Source organism: Podarcis erhardii (genome assembly GCF_964252035.2).
Source record: "Podarcis erhardii genome assembly, chromosome: 1".
In the NCBI taxonomy this organism is placed as follows: domain Eukaryota; kingdom Metazoa; phylum Chordata; class Lepidosauria; order Squamata; family Lacertidae; genus Podarcis; species Podarcis erhardii.
Window position 1 is genome coordinate 50,179,318 of NC_138497.1, and position 16,041 is coordinate 50,195,358.

The 16,041-nt window shown below is 39.5% G+C and overlaps 1 protein-coding gene across 2 annotated transcripts in view; it reads right to left on the bottom strand.

Moving 5' to 3' along the window:
* Positions 1-16,041, bottom strand: part of FUT8 (fucosyltransferase 8) — an 89,436-nt gene that overhangs the window by 23,189 nt on the left and 50,206 nt on the right. The window contains exons 6-7 of one of the 2 annotated variants that reach the window (XM_081855912.1): positions 12,262-12,499; positions 9,695-9,766 (exon numbers count right to left, since the gene is read on the bottom strand). In XM_081855912.1, the coding sequence (XP_081712038.1) occupies positions 9,695-9,766; positions 12,262-12,499 (310 nt within the window). The remainder of the gene's footprint in view (positions 1-9,694; positions 9,767-12,261; positions 12,500-16,041) is intronic. The other variant, XM_081855913.1, reaches the window with a different exon arrangement.

Consider the following 16,041-nt stretch of genomic DNA (forward strand, 5'->3'; position numbering starts at 1 on the left):
TTGTGGCAATGTGGAATGTGGCAAGCTATTTCTGGAGCTCGTGTCGCTAATTGAATGATACTGCGTGTCTACGGGAGATTGATGGATCATCCGGAATCGACGTGGGGTCATGATGGCCTTTGTCTCCCTGGCAGTATCCCAACACTTTGATGGCAATACTGGTGAGAAAATAAATGAAAAAATCCTACACAGAAAGTTTGAATAAAGTCTTTTAGGGTTTTTATTTTCTCACTTATATGTAAGCTTTATTCTGCCATCATTTCTAATGAGCAAACTGTAGTTCATAAGCATCATAGGAACTGGTCAAGTAAAATAATTTAAATGCCTTTTACGATGAAGTTAACTTCACTTGTGTGAAGGAAAGTTTTACCTCAGTAACCTCAGAACTCAGCTTACACACCTAGAGCTTAAAGCAAACAGGTATATAGTGGTCATATGTCTATGTACTGGGACATTCGAAAGGCACTCACCAAACGCTCCTAGCGGTAATGCTATAATAGACTGGATTGTCTTATGGACTGGTAACTGATCAGCAGCTAGCTAAAATATAGAGAGAACAGGTTTATGAATAGTTTTCAGTTATCAATGGAAGAAAACAATGGAGTCTACTAAGTAATAATAATAATAATAATAATAATAATAATTTATTATTTATACCCCGCCCATCTGGTTGGGTTTCCCCAGCCACTATGGGCGGCTTCCAATAAAAGACTAAAATACAATAACCTATTAAACATTAAAAGCTTCCCTAAACAGGGCTGCCTTCAGATGTCTTCTAAAAGTTTGGAAGTTATTTTTCTCTTTGACATCTGATGGGAGGGCATTCCACAGGGCAGGTGCCGCTACCGAGAAGGCCCTCTGCCTGGTTCCCTGTAACTTGGCTTCTCGAAGCGAGGGAACCGCCAGAAGGCCCTCGGCACTGGACCTCAGTGTCCGGGCAGAACGATGGAGGTGGAGACGCTCCTTCAGGTATACTGGGACGAGGCCATTTAGGGCTTTAAAGGTCAGCACCAACACTTTGAATTGTGCTCGGAAACATACTGGGAGCCAGTGTAGGTCTTTCACTAAGGTTTTGTTTTAGGACTAGCATTATTCCAGTCCACACTTGGTTGATGTGTCATGCTTGGGGGGGGGGGGAACTTTAGCTGCTGCTAGTTTTAATTAATAGTTTTGAAAGTGTGTTTTGTTTTGTTTTTTGTATATATTGGTTGCTTATGGTGTCTGTGTGTTTAAGATCTTTTTGCAACCTGCCTTGTAAGAGCAATGTGCCCTGAAATGCTGATTAGAAATTCATTTAATACATACATTTAAGTTGTACCGTATATAAATAAACTAGTCAGGGTGAGCAGTAAGTATGAAGATGACACCAAATTATTCAGGATCGCAAAAAGTCAAGTAAACTGAATCACTCCAAGATACTCTCTCCAAATTAAGTGAAATGGCAACAAAATGGCAAACAAGATTTCAGGTAAGTGACACATAATGGAATGGAAAATTCCAGTCAACAGAAGCTCACACACAAACCATGAAGGCACACACACACACATAGCATTTCCATTCCTCTACATGGCATTGTTGAAGGAAAGAAAGATAAGTCAAAAAGTCCACAGCAGTTTCCTCTAAAGCAGGCTTCCTTGACCTCGGCCCTCCAGATGTTTTGAGACTACAATTCCCATCATCCCTATCCACTGGTCCTGGTAGCTAGGGATCATGGGAGTTGTAGACCAAAAACATCTGGAGGGCCGAGACTGAGGAAGCCTGCTCTAAAGGATCAATGACACTAATATCTATTTTCCCCTCTGTTTTTTACATTTTGATCATCCACAGTACTTATACTGGTGCCACAAGTAACAGAAATACTGATTTTATGTCCGTCATTAGTGTTCAGTGTAAGGTTTGGGTGAATCTTGTGATGTGATTATTATTAATTGGAATTGGTATGTATTATAACTGAGCAAATTGGGGCCGTTTGAGCCAACTTCAGTTCACTGGCAGCTAAAGCTACTGGGTTGACCCAGGTTCCCTGGGAATTTAGTGATCTGGTGTAGTAATTACTAATTTACAGTCCCTTATCTCTTGAGTCTGGTACCAAAAACTCAAGAACACCCCCTTGCATTCCAAAATCAGTAGAGGAACATCTTGCAGTTGGGCCTGTCATGGGGTTCATCTTCTGACTAGTTCTGGAAATTTCAATAAAACTCTGGGGATTAGTTGAGGGCAGGTTGTGCTGTCTCTGTGTGAACTGGTATAAAATATCTCTTCCTCATAGATTTCTTGCCCCCTGCCAGCCATTAGAACTCCTTCTGCTGTGAAGTTATTGCTTGAGTTATTTCTGCTGGCTATTTCTCCTTGCCTGATTTCCTGGAGCTGTGTTCAAGGCCAGTTTTGTCAAGCCACTTCTCACTGGGGGGGCTGGAAAGTGGTGGAAATAAGTATTCTAGCCTAAGCTACTTATTATTTTCTTGGTGTGTGTGTGCCTGTACTGAGATTCAAATGTTCTTAAAATTCTAATTTGGCTTATCTTTAAAATTTTAGCGTTCCATTGAGTTACAGGATCTTGTATTGCTGCTATAGACTTTTGGGTGAGTTATTGCAAAATTGGACTTCATGATTTACGGAAGGTACCTTTTCAGGGTTCCCACCCATCCTTTTGTAATTGGAGATTTCAGGGGAGAAATTGCTGTGGTGCCTCTCCTCCCCTGTGAGTTCCTTGAAGCTAGTTTCCCAAAGTGGGGCTCCTGACGATTCATTAATCTCAGCACGCGAAGGCAGTCTACGTTTAGATGGTGTGGTTTTTTTTCAAATTGGGAACCCCCATATGACACTCAATTCCTATCTTTTTATGCAATCCTTCAGAACACTGGTGTACTTCCATTATAACATTATGCTTCTTTTTAAAAAACAACAACCCCAAAACAAAACTATTTTTATTGAAATTTTCAATATTCTAACACTATATTGAAGAGTTCTCGTTAGAACATATAACAGCCACAAGTAACCATGAAAGAACTATCAGGTCATACATCCCTCGTTCTATATCATTCATTTGTTAAAAAACAAAAAAAGATGTACATAAATAGTGCTCAAGTTCATCTTTTTAACCGTATCAAATTCAATCCTATGTATAAAAATTTCACCTCCTGTGACACAGACATAAGTTTTTGTTCATTTTTGCTAAAAGGCAGCCAGCTTGTCCACTGGAAAAATTACATTTTCTTAGTAGTTTATAAAATTATCTACAACCCCAACTTCCATAGCTTTTAAATTATAGCAACAAAACAGAGATTATCTTAATTGTAAGTGGACTGTAAATGAAACCTGTCTTTGACATTATGATTGTTTTGCAAGCTGGTCATAGTCTCAAAAGCAGGTTTCATTTACAGTCCACTTACCCTTAAAATAATCTCAGTTTTGTTGCTATAATCCAATTCTCAAAGTACAGTACATTACTATTTGAATTGGAAGGCATGGTATATTCTCTAGACTGTTCTTGCAAACACCAGCACACATAAGCAAGAAAATGCTCTACTAAGACTTATATGATTTCTACTGGAATATAATATACCGTAATTGTTTTTGAAATGCACTAAATTCTTTGCTTCATTATTCCTGCCTAGTAGACTGTTCTAAACATTTATTGTTTTTTTCAGCAAAAATGCATTTGCTCCAAGAATTCATCCATAATATTCAATTCTTATATTACTAACCCTATCCTTTCAAAGGAATGGCTTTGACTTAATGCTGTAGATTAAGAATGGATTCTTGACATATCCTTAAATATCGGTTCAGAGCACCACTATTGTTGAACAGAAATATCTAAATTCTATCCTCCTGTGGCTTCGCCTGAAGATAGGCAATAGTTTCTCAAAAAGTCAAAGGTGATGTGGTATAATACAAGCATTATTTCTGGTGGCATGCACATTCATACCACAATAGTCTGTAGTAAAACCATTTTTCAGGTTTTTAGATGCTTTAAAAAAGTTACAAACCTGCTGCAAGAAGCAACAGTTGGGGCAAAATAAAAGAGCATATATACTATATGAAAGGAGGTGCCCATGAAGTGCCCTTCAATCTTCAAAACACTCTACTGTCTGCTTCCAGTATTGGAAATCAGGTTATGTCGCATCACAGATTGTTGTTAGGCAATCTGATTGTTTATAAGTATTGTTATGGGAGGTACCCAAGACAGCTAACAGTAGTGATGTTTTGTACCTATGTTGCGATGTATATTACTTAATTTTAGGATGAGAGATAAAGGGAAAAAATACTCCAAGTCATCAGTCACTGCTGCACATGCACTCTCCTCTGATTTACAAGGACAACTGCCCCAATGAGCAAAACCAAAAGTTGACTTCAATCTACAAAGAGAGCCTAGGAGCTCCAAAACCAACACTGCAAGTCTCCCCTTCTCCATTGCTATTAGAATGTCAAAAGAAAATAATCCAAAGTGTACCTTTGTATCAACACACATAAGGGGAAGATCCATGGGCAATTTTGACAAATGAGTCAATCACCTGATACCATTCATATAATGTCAGGTGCTTCAAAGTTCAAACTGAAGCTTGAACTCAAGTCAGGAATACAAAGAAAGAATTTCTTTTTATTGTCAAAAAACAGGCAGCATTTCTGTTATATCTGCTTTTAGCACTATGGGACCACAGAGCTGAGTTCTGAGAAAAGTCTGTGCCTGCTGCCTTTTAAAGAGGAGACAGAGCCTTCTCCCCAATTTTAGAATTAATCACATAGCATTAAGATTAGAGATAATCAATTATTTACCCCTGATCATAATGCTTAGATTGGCGATAACAGATCTGATATCATGTCAGGTGACAACTGTGGGCTGTAAGATATGGATTGTCCAAAATGACCTAGCAGGACACATTCAGAGGCTTGGCGGGCCCAATTAGGCTTGTTGGCTATATTCCCTACAATCGATCTACATGAAACACTTCGAGAGCTTGATATTCATGAGGTGTTTCCTCTAATTATCATCAGTGTGAAGAGTACTTGACATCTAGTACCAGATACAGGTAAGCCTATCTGACATTTCATGTTCAAAAAGTTCAGCCCAACACATAATGACATAAGTGAAAAGATCAGAGATAAAGCCGTAAGTCATTTTGGTTTGTTTCTAGTATACAGGTTAGGAAAATTGGAGGGCAGTGTGTGATCACACAGCATGTATTACTTTGCATTGTAGGTTAACAGGCATTCCACATTAGAATAATACCTTTATTTCTGTGAGAAGAGCTTGGAAGGTCAACATTCTGAAATTAGCTTTTAAATTAGCTTTTCAAATCACCTAGATCATGTGACAATATATTTTGTACATCACTATTCAAAATTAGCTGGCCCTCTAGACAACTGGAACCTTTACTCCTTTTACTTGAATGGCTAAGTTCAAAATCTCTGAACTTTCTTGCTGCATTTCATCATAAACTTTTACAGCATATTTTTTGAAATAAGATGTGCCATGCCCATCTGGACCCCACCATGGTTAGGAGTAAAGATGCATTAATTTGTATAGGAGTATTCTTATATTTTTCCATTTTCTGCTCCATGGGGCTGATAACATCTGTTCCTCCTTCATGTCTCATTCCATTAGCAGACAGTCAAGATTTTACTCTATACATTCCCTTTTATTTACAATATTTTAACCAATATTTATAAAAAGATTCCAGTGTGATGTGACTAAAACTCATTTGCACAACCCAAGCAAAATTTAAAACCAGCAAATGTAAGACAAAAGGAAAATCTGAAAAACTAAAGCAGAAGAGGGCAAAATTCCCAAAATCTCTGAACTGAGCTAATATCCAGTAATATGTTTGAATTCAGATGCAGAGGAACAGAGTGTGGGAACAGTCTGCTGGGAGGTAAGCTGCAGGTATAAGCAGGGTTCAGCACCTCCATCTATACAATCCTTTTACTCTAGCAATCAGGTTCTAACCTACCAGTTTGTTTATTTCAAATAATTTACAATATATCCTGTTCTTCCTCCCCAAGGATATCAGTACAGCATGCAATACAAACTGAAAAACAAAGTACCACCAAACTCACAGCACGCTACAATAGCTTAGAGACCTTAAAGACTTGTAAGAAGTTTAACTGACCTCCTAAACATAAGCAGTGAAAAAGCTATACATCACGAGGGCTGGCCTGGATTACATAAACTGTCTGCTAGGATTAGAATTTAGATAGTAAAATGGCACGTTAGTGGCTCAAAATTGTACAAAGAACCAACTTGCCAACTGTTTAAGAAGGCACTTCTGCACTAGTTGCAACATTCCACTGTGTGTAGTACAGAGAAAGTGAAAAAAACTTGCCAACTATAACTAATTGGTTATGATGATGATGATGATGATACTCAGTTCCTCAGAAACCAACTAGTCCTACAGTGTGACCCAAGAGAAGTGATGAAAATCCAAATAGGACTGTACATGTTTGCATAACTTTGCTGACTCTGCCCCAACCTGGTTTGGGCATGGTTTGTGTCAGCATGCTGATGCAGAGGAGGTCTTGCCTCCATCCACGCTGGTCAACCCTCTGTCCACACCTGAACCCCACTGGGAATGGCAGGTGAAATGTTTTACAGTGGTGCCTCGCAAGATGAAAATGATCCGTTCCGTGAGTCTCTTCGTCTAGCGGTTTTTTCGTCTTGCGAAGCATCCCTATTAGCGGCTTAGCGGCTATTAGCGGCTTAGAAAAAGGGGGGGGGAGGGAAAAAACTCGCAAGACGAAGCAAGCCCATAGGGAAATTCGTCTTGCGAAGCGCCTCGAAAAACAGAAAACCCTTTCGTCTAGCGGGTTTTTCGTCTTGCGAGGCATTCGTCTTGCGGGGCACCACTGTACTTTAGAAATGTTGATGGACTCCCATATAAATATACTTGTCTTTCTGGATGTTTTATCACTTAAAGTTGATCAACAGATCTAACTATAACTGTTGTCTTCTCAACTCTCTAGAAATACCCAGCTTGAACTTCATAGGAGTAGATTCTTTGCCAGAAGACTACAAAGTGGGGTGGGGGTGCTACCTCATTAAATGCTGAAGGATTACAGTCAAATACCCTATTAGAATTCATGCTATTTCCCTTAATACTAGAAGTGACTTAATTAGCCACTGGAATACACACAAATGACTAGTGCACATAAATAGAAAAGACATCAACAATGGCACTTAAAAATAAAAATCCTCTTAATACACAGATAAACCGCTTAATTATTTTCACACTAGGTAACTATATAAATTGTTTCATCCATTCCAGGCTTTGAACATATTTAAATAATTACTAATCAAAATTAATTAAAATTTTCCAACAGGGACAGTTCAGTTCATTAGTATGAAGATAAATGCACTACACTCTGCTTGATAGGAACAAACAATTTAGTAACTGCTGTTTAATGTCATTGACTGCAAGTTAACACAATGAAAGAGCACTGCATAAGGAATATAAATACTAAAACAAATTTTAAAGGAGTTCTTAATTTTTGTCCCTTTGCATACTTATTAGAAGGACCACTTACCATATCATCAATGGCAGTCATTGAAGACTGGTGCAGACTCAGGGGAGCCAGCTGTCCTGACCCATGCAGCTGCCGGCACTGTTAACAATCTTGGCCACTTACAGGGTGCTCTGGGAAGTCCCACCAAAACTTAAATTCAAATCGGCCAATCATGGCCAGTCTAGGGGGAATGGGTTTGGAGGAAGACCTGGGGGAGCCTGTCTTCACTCAGGTCCACTTCCATACCTTACATTCATGCTGTACCGTGAGTGGTACAATGCACTCGGCAACAAACCATGGGAAAAGTTTTGTCCGGAGGCCCAGACATGGACTAACAGGCCATAAAACTTCCCAAATGGCAACCTAGCAGGTCTTCTCCATCTGATCTGCATCATGGGGTGATCTTTTAACCCAGGATTGACCATAATGGGCAATCAGCAAGCAATCAGGCTAGGCTGATTCAGGACACATATCAAGTGCCTATTGCCAAAAGCCTTCTTATATCTTGTAATCAATAAAGTTGTGGCCATTTTAATCCCAAACTGTTGCTCTGTCTTTATGGTAATTGCACACTGTTGGCCCCCAGTGAAGCCAGGCTCACTGCCTCTGCATTCACACTGCTCTTACCTACATAGAAACAGCAAAAGGAAAACTAATGGAATGAGCATTGGCATAGATCGTTATAACTATTTATTGTGTGCACAAGTTAAGTTGAAAAGTTTTATTACTTCAAAGAAACAGGAAGAAAGAAGTTAATATATTTGAATATGAATACTTCGCTTTCAGAGAGCAGCAAAACACAATCCCACCCACCCCCATGTTTTGAAGTTTTCCTTGCAAAATAGATTTTGAGTGACAAGAGCTGATGGGAGGAAAATATCTCCCACTCAATTCAATGGAGAAGAAAAACACACTTTAAAAATGCCCCCTGCACTGCCGGGCACATTGTAGAGTAAGAGATTGGGGGTGACCCTAACCTTACACCTAAACTCAATCACATCAACACCTGTCTATAAAATCCAGACAGGAAGCTTGAAATGACAGTGCACACAGCACAAGATTCAAGTTGGGTATACTTTCCAGATTCAAGTTGGGTATATTTGAAGCTCTGGTGATGGAAGCTTTGGCATTTCCCACAAAAGTCTTGCCTCAGAACACAGAGAAACTTGAGCCCACTTAAAACACTTCTCAAACTATAACGTTTCAAGCTACCCTGCTTCAGAACTCCAAACATAAGTACTCAACATAACTGGGGCATCTTCCTGTCACCATTAATTCATGCTAGACTTTCTTAGTTGTGCAAAGGAAGATCTTCAACTATGGGTCCTTATAAGGTTATGTTACTGTTAGGCCATTTTTGGTGCAAAAAATAAAATGTTGCTCAGGTTGCATCACAGGGATTGAAGAATACAAAACTGAACTAACTGCTAGGTTCTACTCTTTTCAGAGGGAGAACACCTAAGCTTCTCTGCCCCTGATGTTTTTGGTGCCTTTTTGTACCAAGGACAGCAAAACAAGTCCTTTTAGCAATTCCCACATTCCATCTTAAGACTGTTACAAACCCTGCCATATAATTTAATCACCTGTGTGGTTAGGGGAGCAGTCTAGTAAAGAACTGCTTTCTATTTGTGTTCTTGTTTGAATTGTGCAGCAGTTCATTCAGCCCAAAATAAGAGAGTAAGACTCACTATGACAGTAAGGCACTCTCTGCAGATGACACTTTGCATGTGCCCTGGAACTTTATAGTCCTGGAACTTCAACCAACAGATGAATGGACAATGAACGGATTCACTATAATTGCACAGACGAAGCAAACCTGAGTATACCACTGGCTGCCCTCAGTGAAAGATTACTTGTTCTCATGGGGTTGAGAGGCCAAGAACTCCATAAGTATGCTAATGCATAATTTTACATGTGATCATTTGTCAGCTGCCAACACAAGCTCAAGCCACCATTTGCTCCCCATTAGCCCTGGTGAGAACAGAAGCCTCTTTCCAACTGGCACTAAGCCAAATCACTAACAAGCAAATCACAAACAAGAGGGAAATGTTATCAGTCTGAAATTATGAATTCAATACAAGTTGCATGTTGTTCACTCACTCCAAATCATCTTTAAAATCTCTCTCTCTCTCTCTCTCTCTCTCTCTCTCTCTCACACACACACACACACACACACACGTGTTTATAACCTTACATGTACTGATGTTTCGCAGTTGGAGGATCCTGCAGTCTAATTCAGAGAGTCGAATCGAACCTGAAACCGAACCTGGAAACCGGTTCAGAGAGCGTTGTTTCAGAGAAGCAGCTAAATCCAACTCTAAAGTATCGCAGATTCCTTGACTCATATTGAACTTCTCAAAACAAACCAGTAACTGGCTCAAAGTAAGTAGTTCATTATCAAGTACTCAAGTAGTGTAAAAAGGTGTTTCTGAAAGACTTCCTGCAACTTTGAGCCAAATTACATGCAATCACACTTCTTTTTGTGCCGTGTGTCTAGGCAAAAAGTTTGGGCTTTCCAAGTCTGTCTGATTTTTATTATTATTATTTTTTGTCCCAGCACTTTCCCCAGGAAACCCCACATTTTACCACCAAATTGGAGCAAACAGCAATGGGCTTTCCCCTCAGATTGCTGTTTGTAACAATTCAGTAATAAAAGCGCTGGGACAAAAACAAGCAAACCATTCCGTCACCGACCTGGAAAGTGAAGACCTATGACTAGAAAGTGCAGAACAAAGGTAAGTTTGGATGACCCCTTAGTCGTGCATATGTGCTCTAAAACAAATCAATGGTCTTTTAAACTGAGGGTATTGTTTTTGTTTGTTATTTATAGAATCATCGAATCTTAGAGTTGGAAGGGATTCAAGGGTCATCTAGTCCAACCCCCTACAATGCAGGAATCTCAGCTAAAGCATTCATGACAGATGGCTATCCAATCCAAAAATTATGCTATATATATTTTTGTATTTTTATATTGTAAACCACCCTATGACCTTCAGATGAAGGGTGATATAGAAATTTAATAAATTAAAAATTAAATGCAAAGAGTTTGGGAGCAAATAGCATGAGACCTGAACCAGACCAGGACCCTAATGTGCAAAGAATGTGGCTTTAACCCTTTTGCCCTCCCCACTGTGGGCTGATACAGATCAGGGTCCCTGCACCCGCAGTTTGTATAACAAAAAAACACCCCTTTGGGGCAATGCAAATTTCAGGTGTGGTGACCTTGATCTAGATCAGGCTGCAGTATGTATTTGTGTGGGGGGGGGGGAGTTAGAGCCCCTATTTTCTCTACCAGGATCACAATCTGATTTAAGCCTCCACACTGGCTACTGGTCAAAACAAGAACAAAAAGACTCGCTTCAGTTATGGATGGAACTATGTGGCTAATATCACTTTGAAGTGTGGCCCTAAATAAGAAAGAAGGAAGAAGCCAGGATTCTAGGACTGGAACATTTGTTAAAGAGAAACAAAAAGCTACAAGTCATCTAACTAAAACATAGGTCAAACTGGAACTCTTATATACGCCAGATAAAGTATTCAGTGTAACTGATTTTCAACCAAACACCTGGTAGTTCAGATGATAACCCAGAGCTACTTTTTGAACAACATTCCAAGAGGAGAAATTTCATCACAGCTTTTTATCAACAAGATCAATCTCTGCAGAAGTAAAACTATAAAGTATAGAGGAAGCACAATAAAATCAGATCCAAACAAAGATCAGACAACCAAGATGTTTACGCCTGGTATATCTAATATGCTTTTAAATATTTGCTATGCCATACTAGGCTGAGATTCCTACCCATCTCTCTTAAACTGTTTATATATAAACAGCTCTCAGCAATGTATTTCTTTGGTGCAATAAGTGACCCTTGTTTTGATACAAATGAATACAGAAAGGCTCTCGCCATTGCCTTTTGGATTCCAGCCAACATGCCTAATATAGCTATTCAATTAGAAAGAGAATAAGGGTTGAAGGCTAGCCTAGATACTGTTGATAACATGACTGGCTACCAGCCAAAGTTTTTTTTTTAAAAAAAAAAAAACCCAGACGACATAACATTCACTGACGGTACACATCTTCTTTTCAAATGATGTGACCAAAATAAGGGATATCTCTTGTATGCTCATCTGTGAGCTTCCCAAGTACATCTGATGAACCAGAGTTAGAGCATTGGACTTCAGTCTTATATCACAAGGCTTAGCTTCATGAAACAGTACCTTAGATCATTAAAAAAACTCTCCATTCTCTACTCTTTTGACCAGTAGATTATCTGAATTGCTATGAGAAGAATGATACTACCCAGAGTAGAAGGTCAAATGCTAAATAAGCAGACTTTTGCTTGTTCAATGGAACATCCCCCTTCCTCTCCTCCTCTGTGCCCTCCAAATCTGACTGAAGGGGCTCCCCAAACCTCTGAAACAGATTTGGGGGATGTGGGGAGAAGGAGAAATTTGTTTCGCAGGCAGAGAAGTCCATTCACACACTGCTGAATACAACTTTCTGTGTCTGAGCAATTGATAAAAACATCAGAACAGCCAATTAAGCATGGGGCAATCTGAGGAAATTCTTGAACCACCTGATAATATTAACTTTTCTTCTTTCCATTGCTTTTCTTTATTTCCTAACATAAATTATCTTTCCTCTACAATGGAAAGGCAGACTGGGTCCCAAATGGTAACTGGGACTGAAATGGTATCAGATTTCTCTTAACATGCCCCTTATGCCAGAAAGAAAAATAGCTGTAATGAAATGGGACTTACCTGACCAGTGCCCAGTAGTACTTCCTGATCTGTCTGTGCATGTCTCACTCACTGGCCTAAAAACAGTCTCCCAGCCTCCGGTAGCATATCGCCAGTTCTGAGACTCCAAAATTAGCGTCCTTTGAGTACCATATGCAATCATGAAGCAGTAGACTACATGATGAAGTTGGCAACCATAACCACAGCCTTTGTTGATATTACAAACTAGTTTCTTGGCTTTGCTACAATCCTTAGGGTTCTACAAATGAGAAAGTAGACATGAAGACATTATAGACACAAAAGAAATAATTTTTTTCAGAGCAAATGAGAACTATCATAAATTATATAGCAATTATCATAATTCATATGCAGATACAGGAATAGACTTCTGCTCCGTCAAAATTTTATGCACATTCTTCACTAAGCTAATATAAAATAAAATGATTTTATGATTTTAAATTACTGTTTTATTTCTGAATTCATCAGAATTATAACTTTTGGTCTCAATGCTCACATGCCACCAGTACTGCTTTGAAAGTGGAATGTTCCCTATTGCAGATGGCTACTTTCCAAATTTCTTAGCTTGCTTCAGTGAACATGCATAACCACCCACCCATCCTACTGCAATTCTGCCTGTATTGTTAACACTAAACAAATGTTAATTGTTTGTATGTTAATTTTTGTATATCAAGGACAAAGAAACAGATGTATGAATAAAAAGACAAGTCCAGGAGAACAAAGAGCTTTGTGGCTTAAAGACTAACACATTTATTGTGGCATAAGCTTGAAATTTGTTGGTCCTTAAGGAGTCTCAAGAATCTGTTCAGCAGATACAGACCTGGATGCTACCCTCTCTGGAGACTATTACAATGGAAGGTCCAGGAGAGTAGTAAAACATACATGCACGTAATAACATTCTCTCACACATATGCACAAATGCAGGTGTGCGCGCGCACACACACACACACACACACGCGCACACACACAGGCACATCAGTTTTCAAAAAGGACGTTAAGGATCTGATGTATAATGGAGGGGATTACTTGAGTTTGTGGTACAATATGAAGTGAGAATTGGTTTAATCAAAGCTGGAGTTGGATCAAGGAGACCCAAGCTCAAAATCCCAATCCAACAGTGCTGAGATCAAAGTTCTCTGAAAAGAACTTTTGACTTAAATTTGAGAAAGCAAAACTCCTGAACTGAGGTCATTTTGTGATCTCTCCCTTCCCCCATTATTTTAGTGTTGTTATTTATGGAAACAGAGATCTTCTCAGCAGCCACTGGTGCCAATATTTTACCCAGAATGCTTGGAAACTGCATCATTTGATAGCATCGGGGAGCAGAGAGTTAAGTGGCCAGCAGCAAAAATGAGAGGGAAGTACCACTCTTGCAATGAGTTATGTGCTCCCTAAAATTTTGAAGGTCTCCCCCTTGCAATTGCCAAAATCCACCATTTGTGAATGGGTTAGAATTACCATGCAAATATAAGGCTCAATGCTTGACCTTGAGCAAGTTACCATCTTTCAGCCTAACCTGGTCTAAAACACTGCTATGAGAATAAAATTGAATAACAGTTTTCTGGGGAAGGCAATACAAATGGGGTATTAAATAAATCAAGTTAAAATCAAAACAAATATAGGCAGCAATTAAGAAAAGGAAGTCTGATTGATTTGGCTGTAGTCATGGACTTTTTGTCCTTTCCAGTTCTTCCTGGGTGACACTTTAAAATCCAACTGTTCATTTAACATTTATCTGCCTTTCCTGCACCACCTATCCTCTTGTCTACAGTCTGTTCTCCTCTAAGACACAAGGTACAGTGGAACCTCGTGTTATGTACCGTCCTCCTTGCAAACACTTCGGGTAACAAGCTCTGCTAAACCGGAAGTAGGTCTCCTGGTAGCAAATTTTGCCCCGGGGTGCAAGCGGAAGTCGCATGCCGGAGGCGCACATGCAGTGGAAGACCCCATTAGCGAAAGTGCGCCTCATGTTAAAAACGGTTTCAGGATAAGAACGGACCTCCAGAATGGGGGGCCGCTAGGGGCGCATTGGAAGATGGCCGACAATACCATCTCTCCGTCTCACGCAAGGCTGATATGGGAGTATGTAGCCTCCCTTGTTACCCCAAGGGAATGGGGAACACTGCCTCGCCTGCGGTTGCCACAAATCACCCCCGGATTCGAAAGAAGGGGGTGAGGGCACTAGGCGCACAGCCCTCGCGTGGGACGGCTCTCCCTGACGCTGTCTCTGATCACGTGCCTGGTTGCAGGAGCTCAAAATAAACAATTAGCGAGAAGCTAATTAGCGAGTTAAGACTGCTAATTGAAGTGACCTCAGTGAAGTCGAGCAACGGGCTGGATTCAACAATATATCAAAAAGAAGATATATCAAAGATGTTGGTATGTTGGAATGGGACTGAAAGGGGGGGGACTTTTCTGTTTTATCTTATGTGAGTACCTAACAATCCCCCCCAAGAAGAATCATTGCAATTACTGATTACAAGCAGGATGATTAAGAACTGTGTGGAAATAAATTACTACTCAAAGACATGGCTTGTGGAATATTTGGAAAGGAATATTTGGAAAGGAACTGTGATGCAGTTATAAAAAGAGACTTGTTGGGGCAGGCCTGGCTACAGGAATCGAGGGGGAGGAGACCAAGGTTTGTTATTATATCGGACTGTGAGTTTGATCTGGCAGAACCCCCTAAGAGAGACTGACTGGCCTGTGAAGATTAATGGACAAACTTTAAGAATGTTTTGTACGGAAGTAAGGAAATGGTGTTTGTCTGTCTGAATATGGCTCTTGGAAGAACAGAAAATCCACACAGGATATAACAATGTTTGTTTTCAACCCGCTTGTGGAGACTACCAGAGGTCACAAAGAAAGGAATATATGACAACAACAAGAAGAAGATAAGGAAAATAATAAAGAGAAGATTGATTAGAACTGTGAATACTATTTGGACAGAAATTGTGAACATTAAAGCAGTAGCAAGAGAGATGTTTGGATCCCTTTCTGAGCTCGAAGCATGGGTACCCCCAACAAAAATTTTAAAATTTGGCTGTGTAATTTGGATTTAATGTGATTTGATTGGTTTGTTAATAAAAATTAAAAAAAAAAAAAAAAGAACGGACCTCCAGAACAAATTAAGCTGTACTGTGTCTATGCAATCCCACTTTCTATTGCACATTATACCCACCTCCATGGAAATTTGTACCAGGTCAGAGACATGTTTTTCACTTCCTACAAAAATGAACCGAGTTGGATTATTACCAACATGACTCATTTTAGGGAGCCATGCTTCACATGGCATGGTGCATACTTTGCATACAAGAAGATTGCATCTCAGGTAGAGAAGAGATGGGATTCCTTTTGCTGTGTGCTTTGCATTATCTAATTGTTTGTGTTAGGTTTTAGTGAGGTTGTTTAACAATACTGTATTGTTTCTATTTATTTTGTTCCATATTACTTTGGGTACTATTGGCAAAGTGCCAGTTTTAGAAAATTAAAAGTTTTAAATGCATAGCCACACAATCAAACACAATTTTCATGACTCAAAGAAACATGTTAATAACCTTCCCCAGACACTTCATGATTCTTTGCACATACCAGATCAGTGTACAAGCACATACCAGTGAAATATATACACCAATGTAGTACAGTATTTTTAAAATACTTTCTTTATTGAAAAATAAATCCCATAGCATAAAATCTCCTGGACCTACCTATCTGAAATTTAGCAGGGTTAATCTACTCTTTGGGGGGCTATCTTTTCTTCTAATTTGATGCACTCATGTGTAA